At 40.8% G+C, this 16,479-nt stretch overlaps 1 protein-coding gene and 1 long non-coding RNA gene across 2 annotated transcripts; one reads left to right on the forward strand and one right to left on the reverse strand.

The window, feature by feature from the left end:
* Positions 1 to 2,289: 2,289 nt before the first annotated feature.
* On the reverse strand, positions 2,290 to 10,353 carry PRPF38B (pre-mRNA processing factor 38B). Its single transcript, XM_004620041.2, has 6 exons — positions 9,803 to 10,353; positions 7,228 to 7,296; positions 6,762 to 6,913; positions 6,620 to 6,680; positions 4,292 to 4,515; positions 2,290 to 3,961 (listed from the first exon to the last, which is right to left on the reverse strand). The coding sequence occupies exons 1-6, from the start codon at positions 10,088 to 10,090 to the stop codon at positions 3,106 to 3,108; spliced, it is 1,650 nt and encodes a 549-aa protein (XP_004620098.1). The 5' UTR covers positions 10,091 to 10,353; the 3' UTR covers positions 2,290 to 3,105.
* A 542-nt stretch (positions 10,354 to 10,895) lies between these two features.
* On the forward strand, positions 10,896 to 15,499 carry LOC129404901 (uncharacterized). Its single transcript, XR_008630241.1, has 3 exons — positions 10,896 to 11,011; positions 13,040 to 13,156; positions 15,400 to 15,499. It is a non-coding gene; the product is annotated as an uncharacterized LOC129404901 (long non-coding RNA).
* The last annotated feature ends 980 nt before the right edge of the window (positions 15,500 to 16,479 follow it).

A 16,479-nucleotide genomic window follows, 5' to 3' on the forward strand; every position in this document is an offset into this window, starting at 1 on the left:
ACCAATGAGAACTGGTCAAGCAGTTTAAATGAAGCTGCCATTGAAGAAAGTTGAAGTTTTAGTTACTGAAATCTGGACCTCACCTTAACTGTCCAAATACACTCAATTCCTTTAAGGACTTAAGTCAATAGTATAGCCCTTGCCCCTGTCCCCATATTCCAGTTTTAAGACTGGAGAACCAAAGTGCCAAGCACATGCTTTGAATGCAGGGGGTTTTGGTTTCACTCAATCCCAGGACCAGTCTGAATACTACCATTGGCACAAAGAACAGAGCTTGAGCTATGAGCAGCCTTTGCATGACCAGGTGTGCACCATCATGCCACACCTCTGGACTCCTCCCCCCCAGCCCCGCCCCATTCCATGGCTCAAAAGGGCCTGGCATTTTGCATTTGGGAATCCCAGGCACCATATGGTCTCCTGCAGAGGCCACTCCCTACACCCAAGGCTGGGACAGGACTGCAGCTTGACAGCAGATAACCTTAACTGTACACGTGAAGTTCTGGGTTCAATCAGGAGCCTTCTTGGGGCCACGGATGTGGCACACTGGCAGCAGACATACGCTTGTGTGACGTACTAGGTTCTGTTCCCATTGCCTTACACACAGTACTAATATATTAGTTATTACCTTGGGACAACTTCAGGAAGGTTGCTATTCGTTTTCAACCACTGTACACCTATCAGAACCCTTAAAAAAAAAAAGAAAAAAAAACAACAAAAACACAGCAGGGCAATTTAGCTCTTTTGAATTTGCATGCAATTCCAGCACTTTTATTCTCCTGGATTTTCATTCTTAACCAGGAACCCAGAATTTAGGTTTAGAATCATGGCTTCAGAAAAACCAAGGGACTAAAGCCAGCTAAGACACTCACTTGGGCAACATAAAAATGGCATCTTATATTAAAATCTCAAAAGTTGGAAATATACTAGCTTGTGTATAGAAATTACAAACTGAAATTAGAAAATAGATGCAATAGTACATTGAAAGGCAGTTTCATCAAGAACAAAGCTGGAAGCTCGAGTTACATCAAGCACTATCAAAAGCTTTTCAAGTTTTTTCTTGTAATAATCCTGAGATATTTTTCAGTCACTTGTTTTCCTATTCTGATAAAGCTAAGTTAAAGCATGCATATAATTAGGCATTATCAAAATGTTTTACACCAAAAATTCATAGGTAATCAACTACTCCTGATTTACCTGTATTTGAAATAAACTTTTACTATAAAATACTCCCTTGAATTGCCATTTCATGCACATCCAAAGTAGTACTACACCATTTAGGTGTGATAAAAATATTTTTAGATGTACATCTTTCATTACTTAAGAACATAGTTCATTTTGTCTAGGGTTGATTCAGTTGATGCTCATCATAAGATGACTGAAATCTTCTATCCTTAAAATAAAAAAAAAAAGCAAAGGATTTTCAGAGCAATTTCATTTAATAGCTTTTTGATGCTAGGTAAGTGAAGTTCATGTATGGACTATTTCAGGCGTCCTTATTTGTTCCAACACTTGCAGGGTAACTTGAGAATTTATGAGTCAATACGAACAGTGTGATAAGACATGTTACCATGGAGTGTGCTATCAGGAACACTTTAAAGTGACAAGGTAAGCTGTAAGTTTTAAGAAGTTCCTTCAAGTCCAATTTTTAAATAATTCCAATATGAATTTCAAGTGAAAAGTACCTCAACAAGCACCTTTGACATAAAATATAATCACTCAAAGAACATCCCAGTCACACACGAAACCCACTGACAAAAGGGAAGTGAAGACTATCACAGATACCCAATTAGTCCACACATCTCTTTAAATGTCAAATTTGCCATCTGAACACCAGGATATCAATCTACACAGTGTGTGCTTCTGCTAACATTTTTTATCAACTCCACAATAAACATACTTCTAAAAATGTTAACAAATGGGGGGAAGCCAACACCCAGGTAAACGGATTTAATCCAGTATTTATTCCACACTCATGATGTTGCTCTGTAATCAGAATACAAATCATAAGAACAATCTACCAAATAATTTGCTGATAATCTTAAATAATGCAGCACAGCATTACTTTTAATACTTCTGTTCTAGATTGTTTTAAAAACTCAAACAGCAATCTCCATTATTGATAAAAAAGTTTTGAATTTTAAAAAAAGGACACTATATCAAGCTGTTTCATAATTTAAGTATTTTCCATTTATAAAAATGCTTTGGAAGCTTGAATCAACTACTCATCTGCCCCACCCTCTCCCAATTCCACGTTAGTATAGAGTTGCTGCAAGAATGCTAGGCTTCAGACATTAATTATTCTTTTTAATATAGTACTTTCAAGTCTGAAAAAGAATTCAAGAAAAAAAGATTACATGTCATGTTTTTTTTTTCAAATAAAAAAGAAAAACTAAGTGAATAAATTTTAGGCATACTATCAGTGTCCCTTTGAGGTAGAATGCTAAAAGGACTTTTGATCAAATCACAGCCTAATTTACACCTCTGCACCAGAAACTAACATCTCATAAATTCTCCCTAAAGTTAACTGTGGAGAGTATTAAGTGGAACATATTAATAAGAGCCTTCCAAGATAATATACAGTGGACAAGAATGTTAATCCTACAATTGCTGCCTTCATGTACATTGAAAGCACATAATTCTCCTATAATAGATATTCAAAATCCATTCTCAAAGTCTTTAGCATTCTATTATGAAAAGCACAGCCATGCTAACTTTAATACACAAACCATAATCCCACACCTAGAGAACAAAAATAGAATTAGTGGCAGTTTATTGCCTTATACAAATTTAACCAACATGGCAACTACGCCAAAGGAATTAAAACATTTTTAGGACATATGTACAGACTGTACATTTCAAAAACAAATAAAAATGTAAGAACAATCTGTGCATCATGTATCAAACTCAACAACTGGGTGAAAACATCAATGCAGTAAACGGGATTACAAAGGCACTTCCCTACACAAAAGAGGAAATGAAAATGCAGCCTACAAGGAGCTTGAAGAGTGCGGAACTACTGCACAATCTCAACTTGGGAGGGGGGGAAAAGCAGATTTAATCAAACATTTATAGGATTCAATGTGATCCACTTTTACAAAAAAATTTTCACACAGTCTCATCTTTGTTTTTATGTTTTTCTTGGCTCTCTGGTTCTATACTTTGGCTCCTTCGACGATCATGTTTGTCAGACTGGTCCTTACTATCACTGTGATCTCGTTTGTGAGTACGGTCTTTGCTTTTGCTACGCTTTCTAGATTTTTCTTTGCTGGGGCTATGTTCCCGTTTTCTTGATTTTTCAACACTGTCAGTTCTTCCTTGACTTCCACTTCTACTTCGTTTATTTGATTTTTCTTTACTTTCGTTTTTATGTTTACTTGATTTCTCTTTGCTCCTGCTCCTACTTCGTTTTCCTGCATTTCTACTTCTACTCCTACTTCTGTGTTTTCGTTCTCTGCTTCTACTTCTACTGTGTTTTTTCTCTTTTTTGGAATCTTTTTTTTCATCTCTATGCCGCCGATCGTCCTTGTCTTCTTTATGTTTCTTCTCTTCTACCTCACCCCTACTTCTTTGTTCCTTGGATCGTTCTCTTGATCGCTCTCTTTCTCTCTCTCGGTCATTACCTCTTTCCTTATCATAGTCCCGATCTCTTCTCCTACCCCTCTCATTTTCTTTCTCTCTTTCTCGATCCCTGTCCCTTCTATCTCCTTTTCTATCACGACTTCGACTACGACTTCTATGTCTTTCTCTACTCCTACTACGCCTGCGGTCCAACCCTCGATCAATACTTCGGGATCTTCGCCTTTCTTTCTCCCTTTCTTTGGCTTCCCGCTCTAGTCGCTGGCGTTCTTTCTCTCTTTCCAATTCTCTGTCAAAACTAGAAGATCCATGGCCCTCCCGATGATGGCTTCTACTTCTTGATCTTCTTGGGGACCTCCGTGGACTCAGTGATCTTCTAGGAGACCTAATATTTAAGGGGGAAAGAAAGCAGCATTGAGTAATACATTAGAGAAATTGGAACGCTGAGCACCTGTGTTGATTTAAAACAATGTTTCTCAAATAAGCCTTATAGTCCCTAGAGGCCCCCAGAATACTCCAAGGGATTACAGGCTACTACCATATAAATGGAGGGAAGGGGCAGAACATAAGACCACGGGGCCAACCAAGAAAGGCGGGAAGACACAAAAAAGAAACAAGTTTGGTAGGGGGCAGAGGTGGCAAAAAGTCTGAGGAATACTTATGATACTTATTACCATCTCTAAACAAGTATTTTATAATATAATTATTACACTACCTCGAACGTCTGCGTTCAACATGTCTGTCTATTTCCTCTGTGCCCTCCTTCCCATCTTTTTTTATTTTTCTGGGCCGGGTTTTAATCTGTTGATCAATATTCTTCTGAACTGGAACAGGAATTCTTGGAAACAAGGTAGAAAACCACTCGAGTTTTGTGAGAAAAGATCGCAGCATTTCTCCAATGGTCATTACACAGCCTCCGCCAGCCTTCACATCTAGGTCCTACAGAAACACAGAAGAATACCCTAGCCGTCAAAAGGTTACTTCAATACATATTTGAATACTATAAAAAAAAATACCATCTTTGTAATATCAAATACAAAAAAAATTCTAACAGAAGAATCTCAATTTGTGTATCCTTCTAATCTGGTAATGAATGATACGGAGAAATATTTGGGCATAGTGTGTGCATGCAGGTGAGACAAACCCTGCAGCCTCATGGGCATAAAGAGAACTGCTCTCAACTCAAGTTAACACGGACACAAACAGCCCCTTACATTACTAAGCTATGTGGAACAATGGACTTAAACTCACATTCCACATGCCCACCAAGTATATATTCTGTGGACATATTTGCACACACCATTCCTAGCACTGTAACCTAACTACATTATTAACTACTTCGGACAATTCCTTTCTAAAGGGTATCTTTTAACAACTCTAATATAAAATGAAGCCCTAATAAAACTGGAAGCAATAGCAAACCAACTGCCATGAAGCAGTGAGGTTTCTAATTTAGTTATGTAGAAAATAAATAAATGAACAAATAATTGGAAACGCATAATCCATGATGACCATTGTCTCTGAAAAGGGTCATTACCGCATGAAGGCCTTCTTGCTATGCCCTCTCACAGCTCAGGACATGTTAGTCAGCTATTGTCAGTCCCAAACCTATAGTGCAAGCACACAAGGAAAGTGAGATTTGTTATCTAAACAGGAAAACAAGAGCTAAAGGTAAAACTGCTTGCACTCACACACATTTAAGTGTTCAGATATACAGTAATTCCAAATATAATCGCTGCAGATATCTAAGGAAGAAAACAATAAGTTAGCTTAAATAGAGATCCTCAGATTTGAAAACAAGTAACAGATTACATAGAAGCACTCAGATTAAAAAAAAAAAAAAACCAAAAAACCCAAACCCTAATACAATACCAATCGTGAAGAGAGACATGGTATTTAAATATAGAAGGGAGAAGCAATCCAGTCTGGAAAACAAAAAAACTCATCTAAAAACAATCTGGAGACTTATTATCCTCCACACCTTTTTGGGGTACTTTGCTGAGATTATCAAACAGCTCAGTAAAGGGCTCCCAAAATGCAGTGACAAAGTCTCCTTGTCTAACAAGGATGTTTAAGTGTGCATGTAGTAACAGAAACAAAAATGGAAAGATTTTCCATTACAACTATCCTTTAATTCAACAAATGATTTGTACAAAAACTTTTGAAATAGGCTGTCATAGTTGACTTTAAGGAGCTAACATAAAAGGACTGGCAGGGGCAATATATGGGTAATACAGACCATACCACGGATCTTCTGAGATCTCAGTCTTCACTACACAAACAAATTAAAACACCTAAGACTTAAATTGAACACAGTAATGTTTCCTTTTGTGAAGGAATAACAAGCCCAATCTTGTTAAGCTGAATAGCAAACTAGATTTGTAGTTCTTAATTCAAAAGGTTTTTCTCCTAGGTTTGTATTTACAGATAATGCAACAGAAAGCCAGAAAAGCATGTGCACTGTTATCTTCAACCAATCATTTAAACTCAGCCTGCTTAAAATCCCACCCAATTTTTAATTTCAACATATCTATGCAAATGGTATTTGGAAGAAGTTACAGGGTAAGAACTGTAAAGTTCCAGAAGGGAAAAAAAGCTACATTACTCTTCTATATGCATATTTATTCTGAGGCCACACCAGCTGTGTTGGGGCTTTGAGGCAGAGACTCAAGGCCTTACACTAAGTTTCTAAATGATATTAACTTTCTAAAGTTATACACATAAAGGCAGTGCATGTCTTTCATCACCTCAATCTTTAAGCATGGTCCAGCTTAAAATGTTACTTATATGCACAGAATTACTTAGAATAGATAAAATTTCAGTTGTTATCAAAATACATGTAAACACTCTGAACATAAAATAAAATTTATGAAACTTAACCTAAGCTATAGAAAACACACCAACTCTTGTCTAGTAAAAGGACACTAAAAGTATCTGAAGTAGACCTTAACTACAGAAAATCCTTAAAAATATATTCATCTCCCAATTAAACAAAACATCAGATTAAACAGAAGAAAGCTAATTACTACCCTTGCTGACATACCTCTTCATCATCAAGGAAGGATTCAAACCAATCCCATAGGTCTGTAGGGGGTTGTGTATACCTAGATCACAAAACAGCATTATTAAGTTTATGTGAATTAGCATATTTATTAGAAACATAGATAAATGTATGTTTGATTTACCTTATGTACATAAATCCAAGGGCTCGAATATATGGAGAATCTGTGTGTGTTATGAGACCCATCACTTGCTTTCGAGTTAACTTCAGAGTAAATAATTTATATAACAGGCAAAACGCTGTAGAAACAATGCCTCCTGTTCCAACACCTCGAACCTTTAGGACGAGAAGTTAAGAAGTAGTAGTAAAATAACCAACCGATCCTTAACATATCACCTGGTAGGTATTAATGAATAGGATATAATCCAGAACTAAGAACAAAGCATAAAACATTAACTCTCTTCTAACCCTATTCACCACTCATAAAATATTTAAATACATTATCTTAAAAGTATTTTAAGATATTTGAAAGTATTTCAGATTTGCCAACTTGTCATTTGAGCAGGTAACTGACATTAAGATTTAAGTTTTCTAAATAGAAAGTTATGAGACACAGAAAAACTCAAAAAAATGCACGTACTTCTACTTACCCCTCCGCACATCCCTGTCTGGCCTGCTGTTTTCCTGCTTCCTTTCTCCCATGGTTCCACATGAGTGACCTGAAATAGAAAAGAGGAACACGACAAACATTCATACTTCAAAAATAATTTTGAAGCAAGACTAAAGTAAACTCAAACCCTTAATAGAGTAACTAACCCCAAATTTTAGGAGCTGGGTATTTTGACTATACAAGTGCATAAGCCATCTCTAAAAAACTTTGTAAGGACCCTCATAAAGCTATACAACAATTTTACAGAGAATAAACATCATTAAGGTAGCTTTGTGGAGAGTTAAAACGTTGAGAGTCAATATGTGAAGATTCTGGAAACAAAATCTTAGATGCTCACATATAAGTATCTGATCATACATAAACTTTATCTTGAGTCGCTTAAAAATTAATTCTCGAAGGACGTAAGACTCCAACTTGGTATGTATTTCAAAATCATTGAAGTATCCTAATAGTTCCAAGTTAGCAAGGATTTAAAATTCTACTTTATAAAGAAAAATCACTTGAAAAATTTATTCTGAAAGTCACACAAGTTGCTTCTAATGCAAAATTATGGTAGATTATTCATACTTTTAAACACCATTATCAGGCATTGTGTTCATTCCTGATTAAAGATGAAATTGCAAAGGCCACACCTACACATCTTCTTGTTAGTCAGTATGTAATTTTCAACCCAATTATGTAACCAGTTTTTAACTAGAATGTAACTATCAAAAAAAGTTTGTATGACTAGGCATTTTACTGTATAATCAAAAATAGAGTTATTTTTGTTTACGTGGGTACTATAAACAACCGCATACTTTTAAGATTATATCTACAATAAAGCTTAAGAAAGTCCTCTAGAATGATCCTTCTTAAAAACAAAAAAATTAAAACCCTGTTTCATCACCACATATTTCTAAAATTCCGTTTTCAGCACCCTTGTTTACACTTTATAGTTTTTCAGTGGCTTCAGACAGAAAAGTATAAGTGCTACACTATTTGCTTAGGAGATCCCTTTAATGCTTTACTACTTTTCTTTTCCAAGCATGCTGCATAAATGATGTTGCAAGCTATAACAGAAAAGCTGGCCAAAAGAGTGGATGCAATACAAAATTCAGACAAAAATTAGGAGCCTATTTCCATGATTGATCTGGGCCACTTGATACCAAAACCTGAGTCGTTAGCTTTATAACTAAATTTAAAATAATTTGAGGCTGTCTTATAAAAAGCAGAAACCCAATTTGCAACTTTTTAAAAGTGAAATATATGCCATACTGTTATCCATGCTGTAGAAGGTCTTACCTTTTAAAAGTTAAAACCAGCACCACCACCTAGTTTATTAGTCTTAGAATTCCTTACAAATATCATTGGTAAGAGGATATAAAATTTCAGTGTACTTTCTACAACTAAGGTTGAAACTGCTACTCTATTACAGCGATTAGTGCCTAAAACTCCTTCAAGACCCCCAATAACTAAATTTGGAATTAAAGTTCACGAGATAAGAAATTAAAATAAAGAGATTCCTTTTGTTAACACCTCCACACCGTTCAAACTACAGAAGATACTTTTTGTGGTTTACCAGAAGTCAACATAAACTCCCCCATTCCCACAAAAAACCCCACCCGAGACCCCAAAATCTGCAAGAGAGGCTCTACTTGACATATTTAGATCGTTAAAATTATCAATATTTTTTGAATAGTGATATTTAGGGACCTGGATAGGGTGTTTTTGTAACCACACAAATTGAAAAAAAAAAAAAAGGGTCGTTCGGTAAAACTACAGCATTTGAAAAGCTGTTGGGGGGGGAACCTATCTAGTTGGAGAAGACCAAAACCCCATGGCCAAAAAAAAAAAAAAAAAAAAGACAAAAAAGGTAATTAGCCGTTCATTTAACCCGGGGAAATGCATTTATGGCGATCGAGCATGATTAATAGTGCATACCTCTACCTGCGACCCTGGGCTGCTCCGAGCCTCGCTGCAAGACTGAGTCAATCCTGCTAACGAAACAAGAACTGAGAAAAGAGTGCAGTGAGGAGGCGCCAGGTGAGCTCCCCAGCACAGCCAAGCCAGCACCGACCCTGCGGCAGAAGAAGCCCAGGGCCCAGATCCTCGCACAAGGCGCCCAACGCACAGGTAGCTGCCGCCGCCACTTACTCATCCTGACTGTCCTGCAGGCCTACAGTGTCCCCTCCTGCGTCGCTGTGACCTTCCCCGCCCTCGCTCCCTCCCGACCCCACCCGACACGCCGAGAGGTCGTTCCCCTGCGGGGGTCGGAGGAGCAGGACCGGGGGCCGGCGCAGGCCGACGAAAACCCCCCCCCAAGTCGGCACGGGCCAGAGCCCCGGGCCCCGGCAAGCCGCGCAATCGAGCTGAAACCTGCAGGGGCTCGGCAGCTCGGTGCCCCTCTCCTCCGACCCCTCTCTCGCGGGCTGCGGGAGGAGCGCGAGCCGGAGCGCTGCAAAGGAACACCGAGGACAGTCCCCACGCCGACGAATCCCCCGCCCCGCGCCCGCCTCCTCCGGGAGCCCCGCCGCCAGCCCCCGCCGCGACCCCCCCTCACCCCGGCGTTCCCGCACCTTGAAGTAGATCTCGTCCACCACCTCGTGGTAGGTCTTGAGCTCGTAGAGCTGCACTTTGAAGTAAGGCGACGACAGGATGTTGGTCAGGATCATGGGGTTGAGGTTCATGGTCTTCTCGTTGCCCCACAGCGGCAGCACGTTGCCCTGCTTGCCCGACACCGCCGGCTTGGGGACGCCGCCGCCGCACTGCTGCTGCTGCTGTTGCTGCTGCTGCTGCGTCGCGGCCGCCGCCGCCTGGTGCTGCGGCTGCGAGTTGCCTGTCAGCGCGGGGCTGTTGTTAGCCATGTTGCGGCGGAAGGGAGGGAGGGAGAGGGAGGGGGAGGGGGCCCAGCGCGCTCTCGCTCTTCGGGACAACGGTCCGGGACCCTACTCCATGGAACGCCGTCGGAAAAGGGGGGGGCCGCCTCGCTGAGCCCCAGCCGAGTCGGGAGGGCACCGGGGTGCCAACCGAACGGAACCCGGGCTAAGAGACGACGGCGAGACCCGCGCGGCGACAACTCCGGCAGCAGAGGAGCCAGCGGCCGGGGTACGCGTTCTCTTCCGCCAACTGCCCCTGGGAATAAGATGGCGGCCCCGGCGGATGTGACGCCGCACGCCCCAGAGTGCCAAGCTGAGGCGGCGACCAATCAGAGACGGCCGGGTGGGCGGGCGCTTCCGCTTCCTCTTTGGCCGCGTCGGGGGCACGCTGCGGCAGCTGCGGTGGCCTGGTGGAGACCCGCGCTGGCCAGATTGCCTCTGGGGTTTGGGCTCGGGGAAGCTGGCATCGTACACCCTGTTTGCAGCTTTTCGTGTTGATGTGCCGGGCTCTTGGAAAACGGGCTGCTGGGGAAAAAAAGTTCGCATGACTGTGCTTTTGCGGATGCGCGATTCTGACGCCCACGCTGTATCCGAGGCCCCTGACCTCACAGTTTTGAGATTCTCTGCGAAGAATGGCCGGTAGTGAGGGCCTCCCATCGACTTCATGGCACCCCTGTGTTACAGTTCTGTATATATTTTTTGTCCACTCTCGTCGGACTGTTACTGTGACCCAAGGTCTTAGAGTTTGAACCTGAATGTATTTAGTTGTAGGAACGGGGAGGGTGGGGGGAGCATTTTGCCGGGCTGTTAAAAGGCACACTACCCGGAAGCGCCCAGTGGGACGCGCAGGCCTTTACCTTTTTCTTAGATGCATACTCGAGTTCTTCCATTCCCAGAGTTCAACGTCGGGTCGGCACTGCGGGTGTGCGGAGTGGAAAGGGGTAGAAATTGGTCACTTTTATCTCAAGAATATTTGGGGGCACAAAAGAATGTTTGTTCAGAGAGGGCAGCTGAAGGTGTTTGCAAGTAGGTGTTAGCGGGCTGGACAGACTAATCGGCCTAGAACAGACCCATTCTACATGGGAATCAGAAGAGGCTTCTTAGAGGCTAGCACTATAGCACTATTGTCCTGTTGCGCTTTGATTTGCTCCAGCGGGCACCAGTAACGTCTCCACTGTGAGATTTGTTACTGTTTTTGGCATATCCAATATGCCAGGGGTAGCTTGCCAGGCTCTGCTATGCCGGCAGGATACAGGATACTCTCGGTAGCTTGCTGGGCTCTCCGAGAGGGCCAGAGGAATCGAACCCGGGTCACCAGGTGCAAGGCAAACGCCCTACCCGCTGTGCTATCCCTCTAGTCAATCTCCTCCTCTTAGAGGGTAGAAAGTACAATTCACAGGAGCCAGGACTTCCTTGTGAAGGGAGTAAGGCTGGATAGGAAGTGCCACTGTGAAGTACCTGCAGTGCCAAGATGGTGAAATCATTTGAATCTGAGGGTTAGATAATTATATCATAGCCCCAAAGACTGCTTTAAGATGCTAATATTCCTGATTCTCCCTGACACAGAAAACTGCCAAATATTCAAAAACTGCAACTCTTTGGTACTCAAAACCTTGTTAGCTTAATGGAAGAGTTTCTCCACTTTTTTTTTTTTAACACTGCTGCTTGTTTTTTTGCAGGCTTTTGGTGGGAATTTCTGCAACAATATTGCACATCACTGTACCTAAAATTAAATCACTAATATAAGTGCATTTTTTAATTATTCAAAATACAACGGGAAAAAGCGAGTCAATTTTTTCTTTTGTGGGGGAGGTAGGGAGGGCGGCTGCACCCAGCGATGATGCTCAGGGCTTAATCCTGGCTCTATAGTTAATCTTGTCGGAGCTCCAGGGACCACATGGGATGTCAGGGATCATGCAAGGCATGATAGGACAGCCTTACCTGCTGTACTATTAACTCTGGCCCATCAAATAAAAATTATTTTTAATAATTTTAAATTATTGTTGAATATGAGATACACAGTTACAAAGTTGTTCATGATTGAATTTCAGTTATCCAATGTTCCAACATCCATCCCTTCACCAGTGTACATTTCTCACCACCAGTGTCCCCTGGTTTCCCTCCCACACCCCCCCTACCTCTATGGCAGACACTTTTTCTCTAGCTCTCATCCGCCCCCCCCCCCTTTTTTTACTCTTCTACGTGCTGTGGCTTGCAATACTGTTACTGAGGAATTTGTCATGCATCTCATTTTACTGTAGAGCCAGTTCTTTATATTATATTATAATTTTTAATCTTTCATTGAGCTCATCGAGTGACACCCTCCCTTTTTTTCTGTTGTTATTTTGGGACCATACCCTGCTATGCTCAGGGCTTACTCCTAGCTCTGTGCTCTTTGTGTGTGTGTTTAAGTGCTTTATCCTTTGTACTATCTATGGGCCTCTCTAGTAACAATTGCTAAATCCTACTATCTCTTAAGATGCTTAAAAAGCCTTTGTGGAGCTGGAAAGAGAGCTCAACATCTGAGTATCTACTTTCATGTAGGAGGCCTGCTGTTTTCTATGGCTGGTCCTATATGGTCCCCTGGTCATCTCTGGGGAGTGACCCCCTCCTTCAGCACAGAATTCTGAGGCGCCCCTGAGCATTGCCTATTGTGGCCTCAAAGTCAAAAACAACTAAAAGAAAAAAAACCCTAATGAAGTAAATAGCATGTATGAGCTATATATTCTTACATAGACATTCTGATTCTGTGTGAAGATCTCAGTAGAGTTTAAAGCTTAATATTAAAGTCTTCATCAAATAAGAGACAGATTATGATAGTGCCTCATATGTTTAAGGAGTCAATGACAGCATGAGAATGTATACTAATTAAACATTTTATTTCTGGCTCGCCGCTGACGTGATCCCCGGGGCCGCACATGTGCGGCCTCTCTGCAGCTGCACGAGCATGATTCCAGAGGCCAGCTAAACTACTTTTGGTATCGGCAGCTCCTTGCAGAATGTCTCCAGACTGAGAACTAAGCCGTGGCCCCATGCCTGCCCAGGAGGGGAAAGGTATTTCTCTTTCTCTCTCTCGCCATTTTCCTTGCCACGGGTGAAGGGCGTGGTGACCGCCATATTATGAGGACCACAGATGAGAGTTACAAGCTTGCAGTGATCCAATATCTGGAAGAAATTTCCCTGGACTTAGTTGCTAAAATACAGAAATCCAAAAACCTCATATCTTTTCACAACAGGTCTGACTCTAGTGGGGAACTCCTAATAATTATAGTGAGTTTTTTGTTGAAATATTGAATGTAACCAAAGTAAAGAGAAAGTAAAGTCAAATTTATCAGTTTGGGGTGGGGGGGGGCCCAGGATGGCAAGTATACTGGGTTTTGGGGTTTTTTTTTTTTTTTTTGGTGGTGGAATATGGGCACTGGTGAAGGGATGGTTGTTTCAGCATTGTATAACTGAGACTTAAACCTGAAAGCATTGTAATTTTCCACATGGTGATTCAATAAAAAAATAAAATAAATTTTTAAAAAATTGTATTTCTGGGAGATAGTTTCAAAGGGTTGGAGCACATGCTTTGTATGTGGAAGCCTTAGGTTCCATCCCCAACATGACTTGGTCCTCCAGCAATGCCAGGCTTGACCCTGGAGCCCAGCGCCAGGAGTAGTCCCTGAGCATTGGCTGGTTATGGCTCCCAAACAACAGAAACAAACCCCGAGATTTACCAACAGAATGTTGAACTGAAAAAAAAAAAAAGAATGTTGAACTGAGGGTGCAAAGAGGGTGTGGTGGAAAAAAGGAACTTGGAGGGCTACTGACATTCTAGTGGTGGGGGTAGTGAAGTAGCATTGCAAATATTAAACAGTAATATGGAAATTTGTAAAGCTTTATATCAATAAAACAGGGAAAAAGTAAAGGTAAAACCAAATAATGTGTAGCTTTTTTGGTTTTGTTTTTGCCGTGCTGGGGACTGCAACCCAGGACATCACACATGCAGCTGAAGTGCTCTGTTGCTAAGCTACACCATTGAGCGTTGTCTAATCCTTTGCTCTGATGAACACGGACCAGTGTGCCTCCATCCTTACAGATTCATGATTTAGTGTTCTTGGGGTTGATACTAAGGAGGAAAATTGGTGGGTCACGTGGAACTTTGACTCTTAATTTTTTTTTTTTAAATTTTTTAGAGATCACATCGTTTTCTATGAAGACTGAACTGGACCACAATTCACAGAGAATTAGGGTCTATTTTTTTCACTTATAGTGTTGATTACTTATGAGAACACAACATATTTCTGTGTGTTGATTTTGTAGCCTACTCCTTTACTGGATAGGTATGTAGTTTCTAGAAGTTTTTTGCTGGAATCATTAGGGTTTTCTATATACAATACCATGTATATATGAGTAGTTATGGTTTAACTTCTTTACCAGTTCAAATCCCTTTAATTTTCTTACAGCTGTGATGAAGCCTTCCAATATTATGTTGAATAGTAATAATGCAGTGAGAGTAGACATTCTTGACTTGTGCTTGGTCTTAGAGGAAAGGCTTTCAATTGTCCCCCACTAAGTATAATGTCAGCTGTGTGTTTTTTATAAGTGGTCTTGATTATATTGGGTTAAATTCCTACAAGCCCCATTTTGTTGAAGGCTTTTTTAAAAAATCATAAATGGGTAGTGGATTTTATCAAATACTTTTTTTGCATCTATTGACAAACTCATGTGGACTCTTCTGCCAGCTATATAAAAGAGGGTTTTGGGGGGTTGTTTTTGTTTGTTTGTTTCTGAGGGACAGCCCACTCTAATTGAACTAGCCAAATGCTATATTCTTGTGGTTTTTATGGTTCCTTTTTATTAATATGGTGCATCATATTAATTATTTGCACTTTTCAAACCATCCTTGAATCCCTAGGATAAATTCCACTTGGTCATGAAATATTGTCCATTTAATGTGTTTGACTTACTAGGATGTAAAAATTTTTTTTAAGCTTAAGTGATATTTTATCTTATTTTTAATTTTTTTTAAATTAGTGAATCACCATGAGTTACAGTTATAAACTTGTGAACTTTCATGTTTGCATTTTGTTTATATCCCTCCACCAGTGCCCAGTCCCCTCCACCAATGTTCCCAGTATCCCTCCCACCCTCCCACCCCATCCCCCCCGCCCCAACCCACCTCTGTGGTAGGGCATTCCCCCTTGTTCTCTCTCTCTCTCCTTTTGGGTGTTGTGGTTTGCAACAGAGGCACTACTTGGCCATCGTGTTTGGTCTATATTCTATTTTCAGAGTGCATCTCCCATCCCATGCAGGTCCTCAAACCACACTTTACCTGGTGTTCCCTTCTCTATGCGAGCTGCCCCTTCCTCCAGCATGTGGGGCCAGCTTCCAAGACTTGGAGCCAACCTCCTGGTACTTATCTCTACTATTATTGGGTGTTAGTCTCCTATTCTGTTATTTAATTTTATATTCCACAGATGAGTGCAATCTTTCTATTTCTGTCTCTCTCTTTCTGACTCATTTCACTTAGCATGATACTTTCCATGTTGATCCATTTATATGCAAAGTTCATGACTTCATCTTTTCTAACAGCAGCATAGTATTCCATTGTGTAGATATACCAAAGTTTCTTTAACCAGTCATTCGTTCTCAGGCACTCAGGTTTTTTCCATATTCTGGCTATTGTAAACAGTGCTGCAGTGAACATTCGAGTGCAGATCTCATTTTGACTGTACTTTTTTGCCTCTCTGGGATATATTCCTAGAAGTGGTATTGCTGGGTCAAATGGGAGCTCAATTTCTAATTTTTTGAGGAGCGACCATACTATTTCCAAAAGGGCTAAACCAGTCGGCATTCCCACCAGCACTATAGGAGGGTCCCCTTTTCCCCATATAGATGTAAAATTTTTTTAAAGATCTTTGCATCTGTGCCCATTAGGGATACTAATCTGTTGTGTTTCATTGTTGTTTTTAGTGATGTTTCTACTTTTTGTATCAAGGTAATACTGGTCTCACATAAACTATTCAGGAGAATTTCTGTTTCTTTCATTTTCTGGGAGAACTTGAGAAGAATCGATAGTAGGCCCTCTTTTTGAGTTTGGAAGAGCTCAATACTATAACTGTCTAGACCTGGGCTTTTGTTCTTGGGGGAGGTTTCATACTGTTTTTCAGTGGTTTCACCATTTTACATACAAACCAACAGTGTATGAGAGTTCTACTGAATAGTGTTTGCTTTTATTTCCTCAAATATTAACCATTATAAAGGATGTGTAGCCCTACCTATCTGTGGTTTTAATTTACAATTCCCTTAGACTAATGTTAAATGTCTTTTCAGGTGCCTATTGGTTTTTAAGATATACCTTTCAGGTGTATCTCCTCTTGTCAAGTAACTTC

The sequence above is a fragment of the Sorex araneus genome, chromosome 5 (genome assembly GCF_027595985.1).
Source record: "Sorex araneus isolate mSorAra2 chromosome 5, mSorAra2.pri, whole genome shotgun sequence".
NCBI lineage: Eukaryota > Metazoa > Chordata > Mammalia > Eulipotyphla > Soricidae > Sorex > Sorex araneus.

Excerpts from the sequence above, each read along its gene's own strand:
- PRPF38B (XM_004620041.2), bottom strand. The coding sequence starts at position 10,090 with ATGGCTAACAACAGCCCCGCGCTGACAGGCAACTCGCAGCCGCAGCAC. Across the intron at positions 6,914-7,227 it reads AGACAGGGATGTGCGGAGGG|GTTCGAGGTGTTGGAACAGG; the intron begins GTAAGTAGAAGT and ends CTCGTCCTAAAG. Across the intron at positions 6,681-6,761 it reads CTTGGATTTATGTACATAAG|GTATACACAACCCCCTACAG; the intron begins GTAAATCAAACA and ends TTTGTGATCTAG.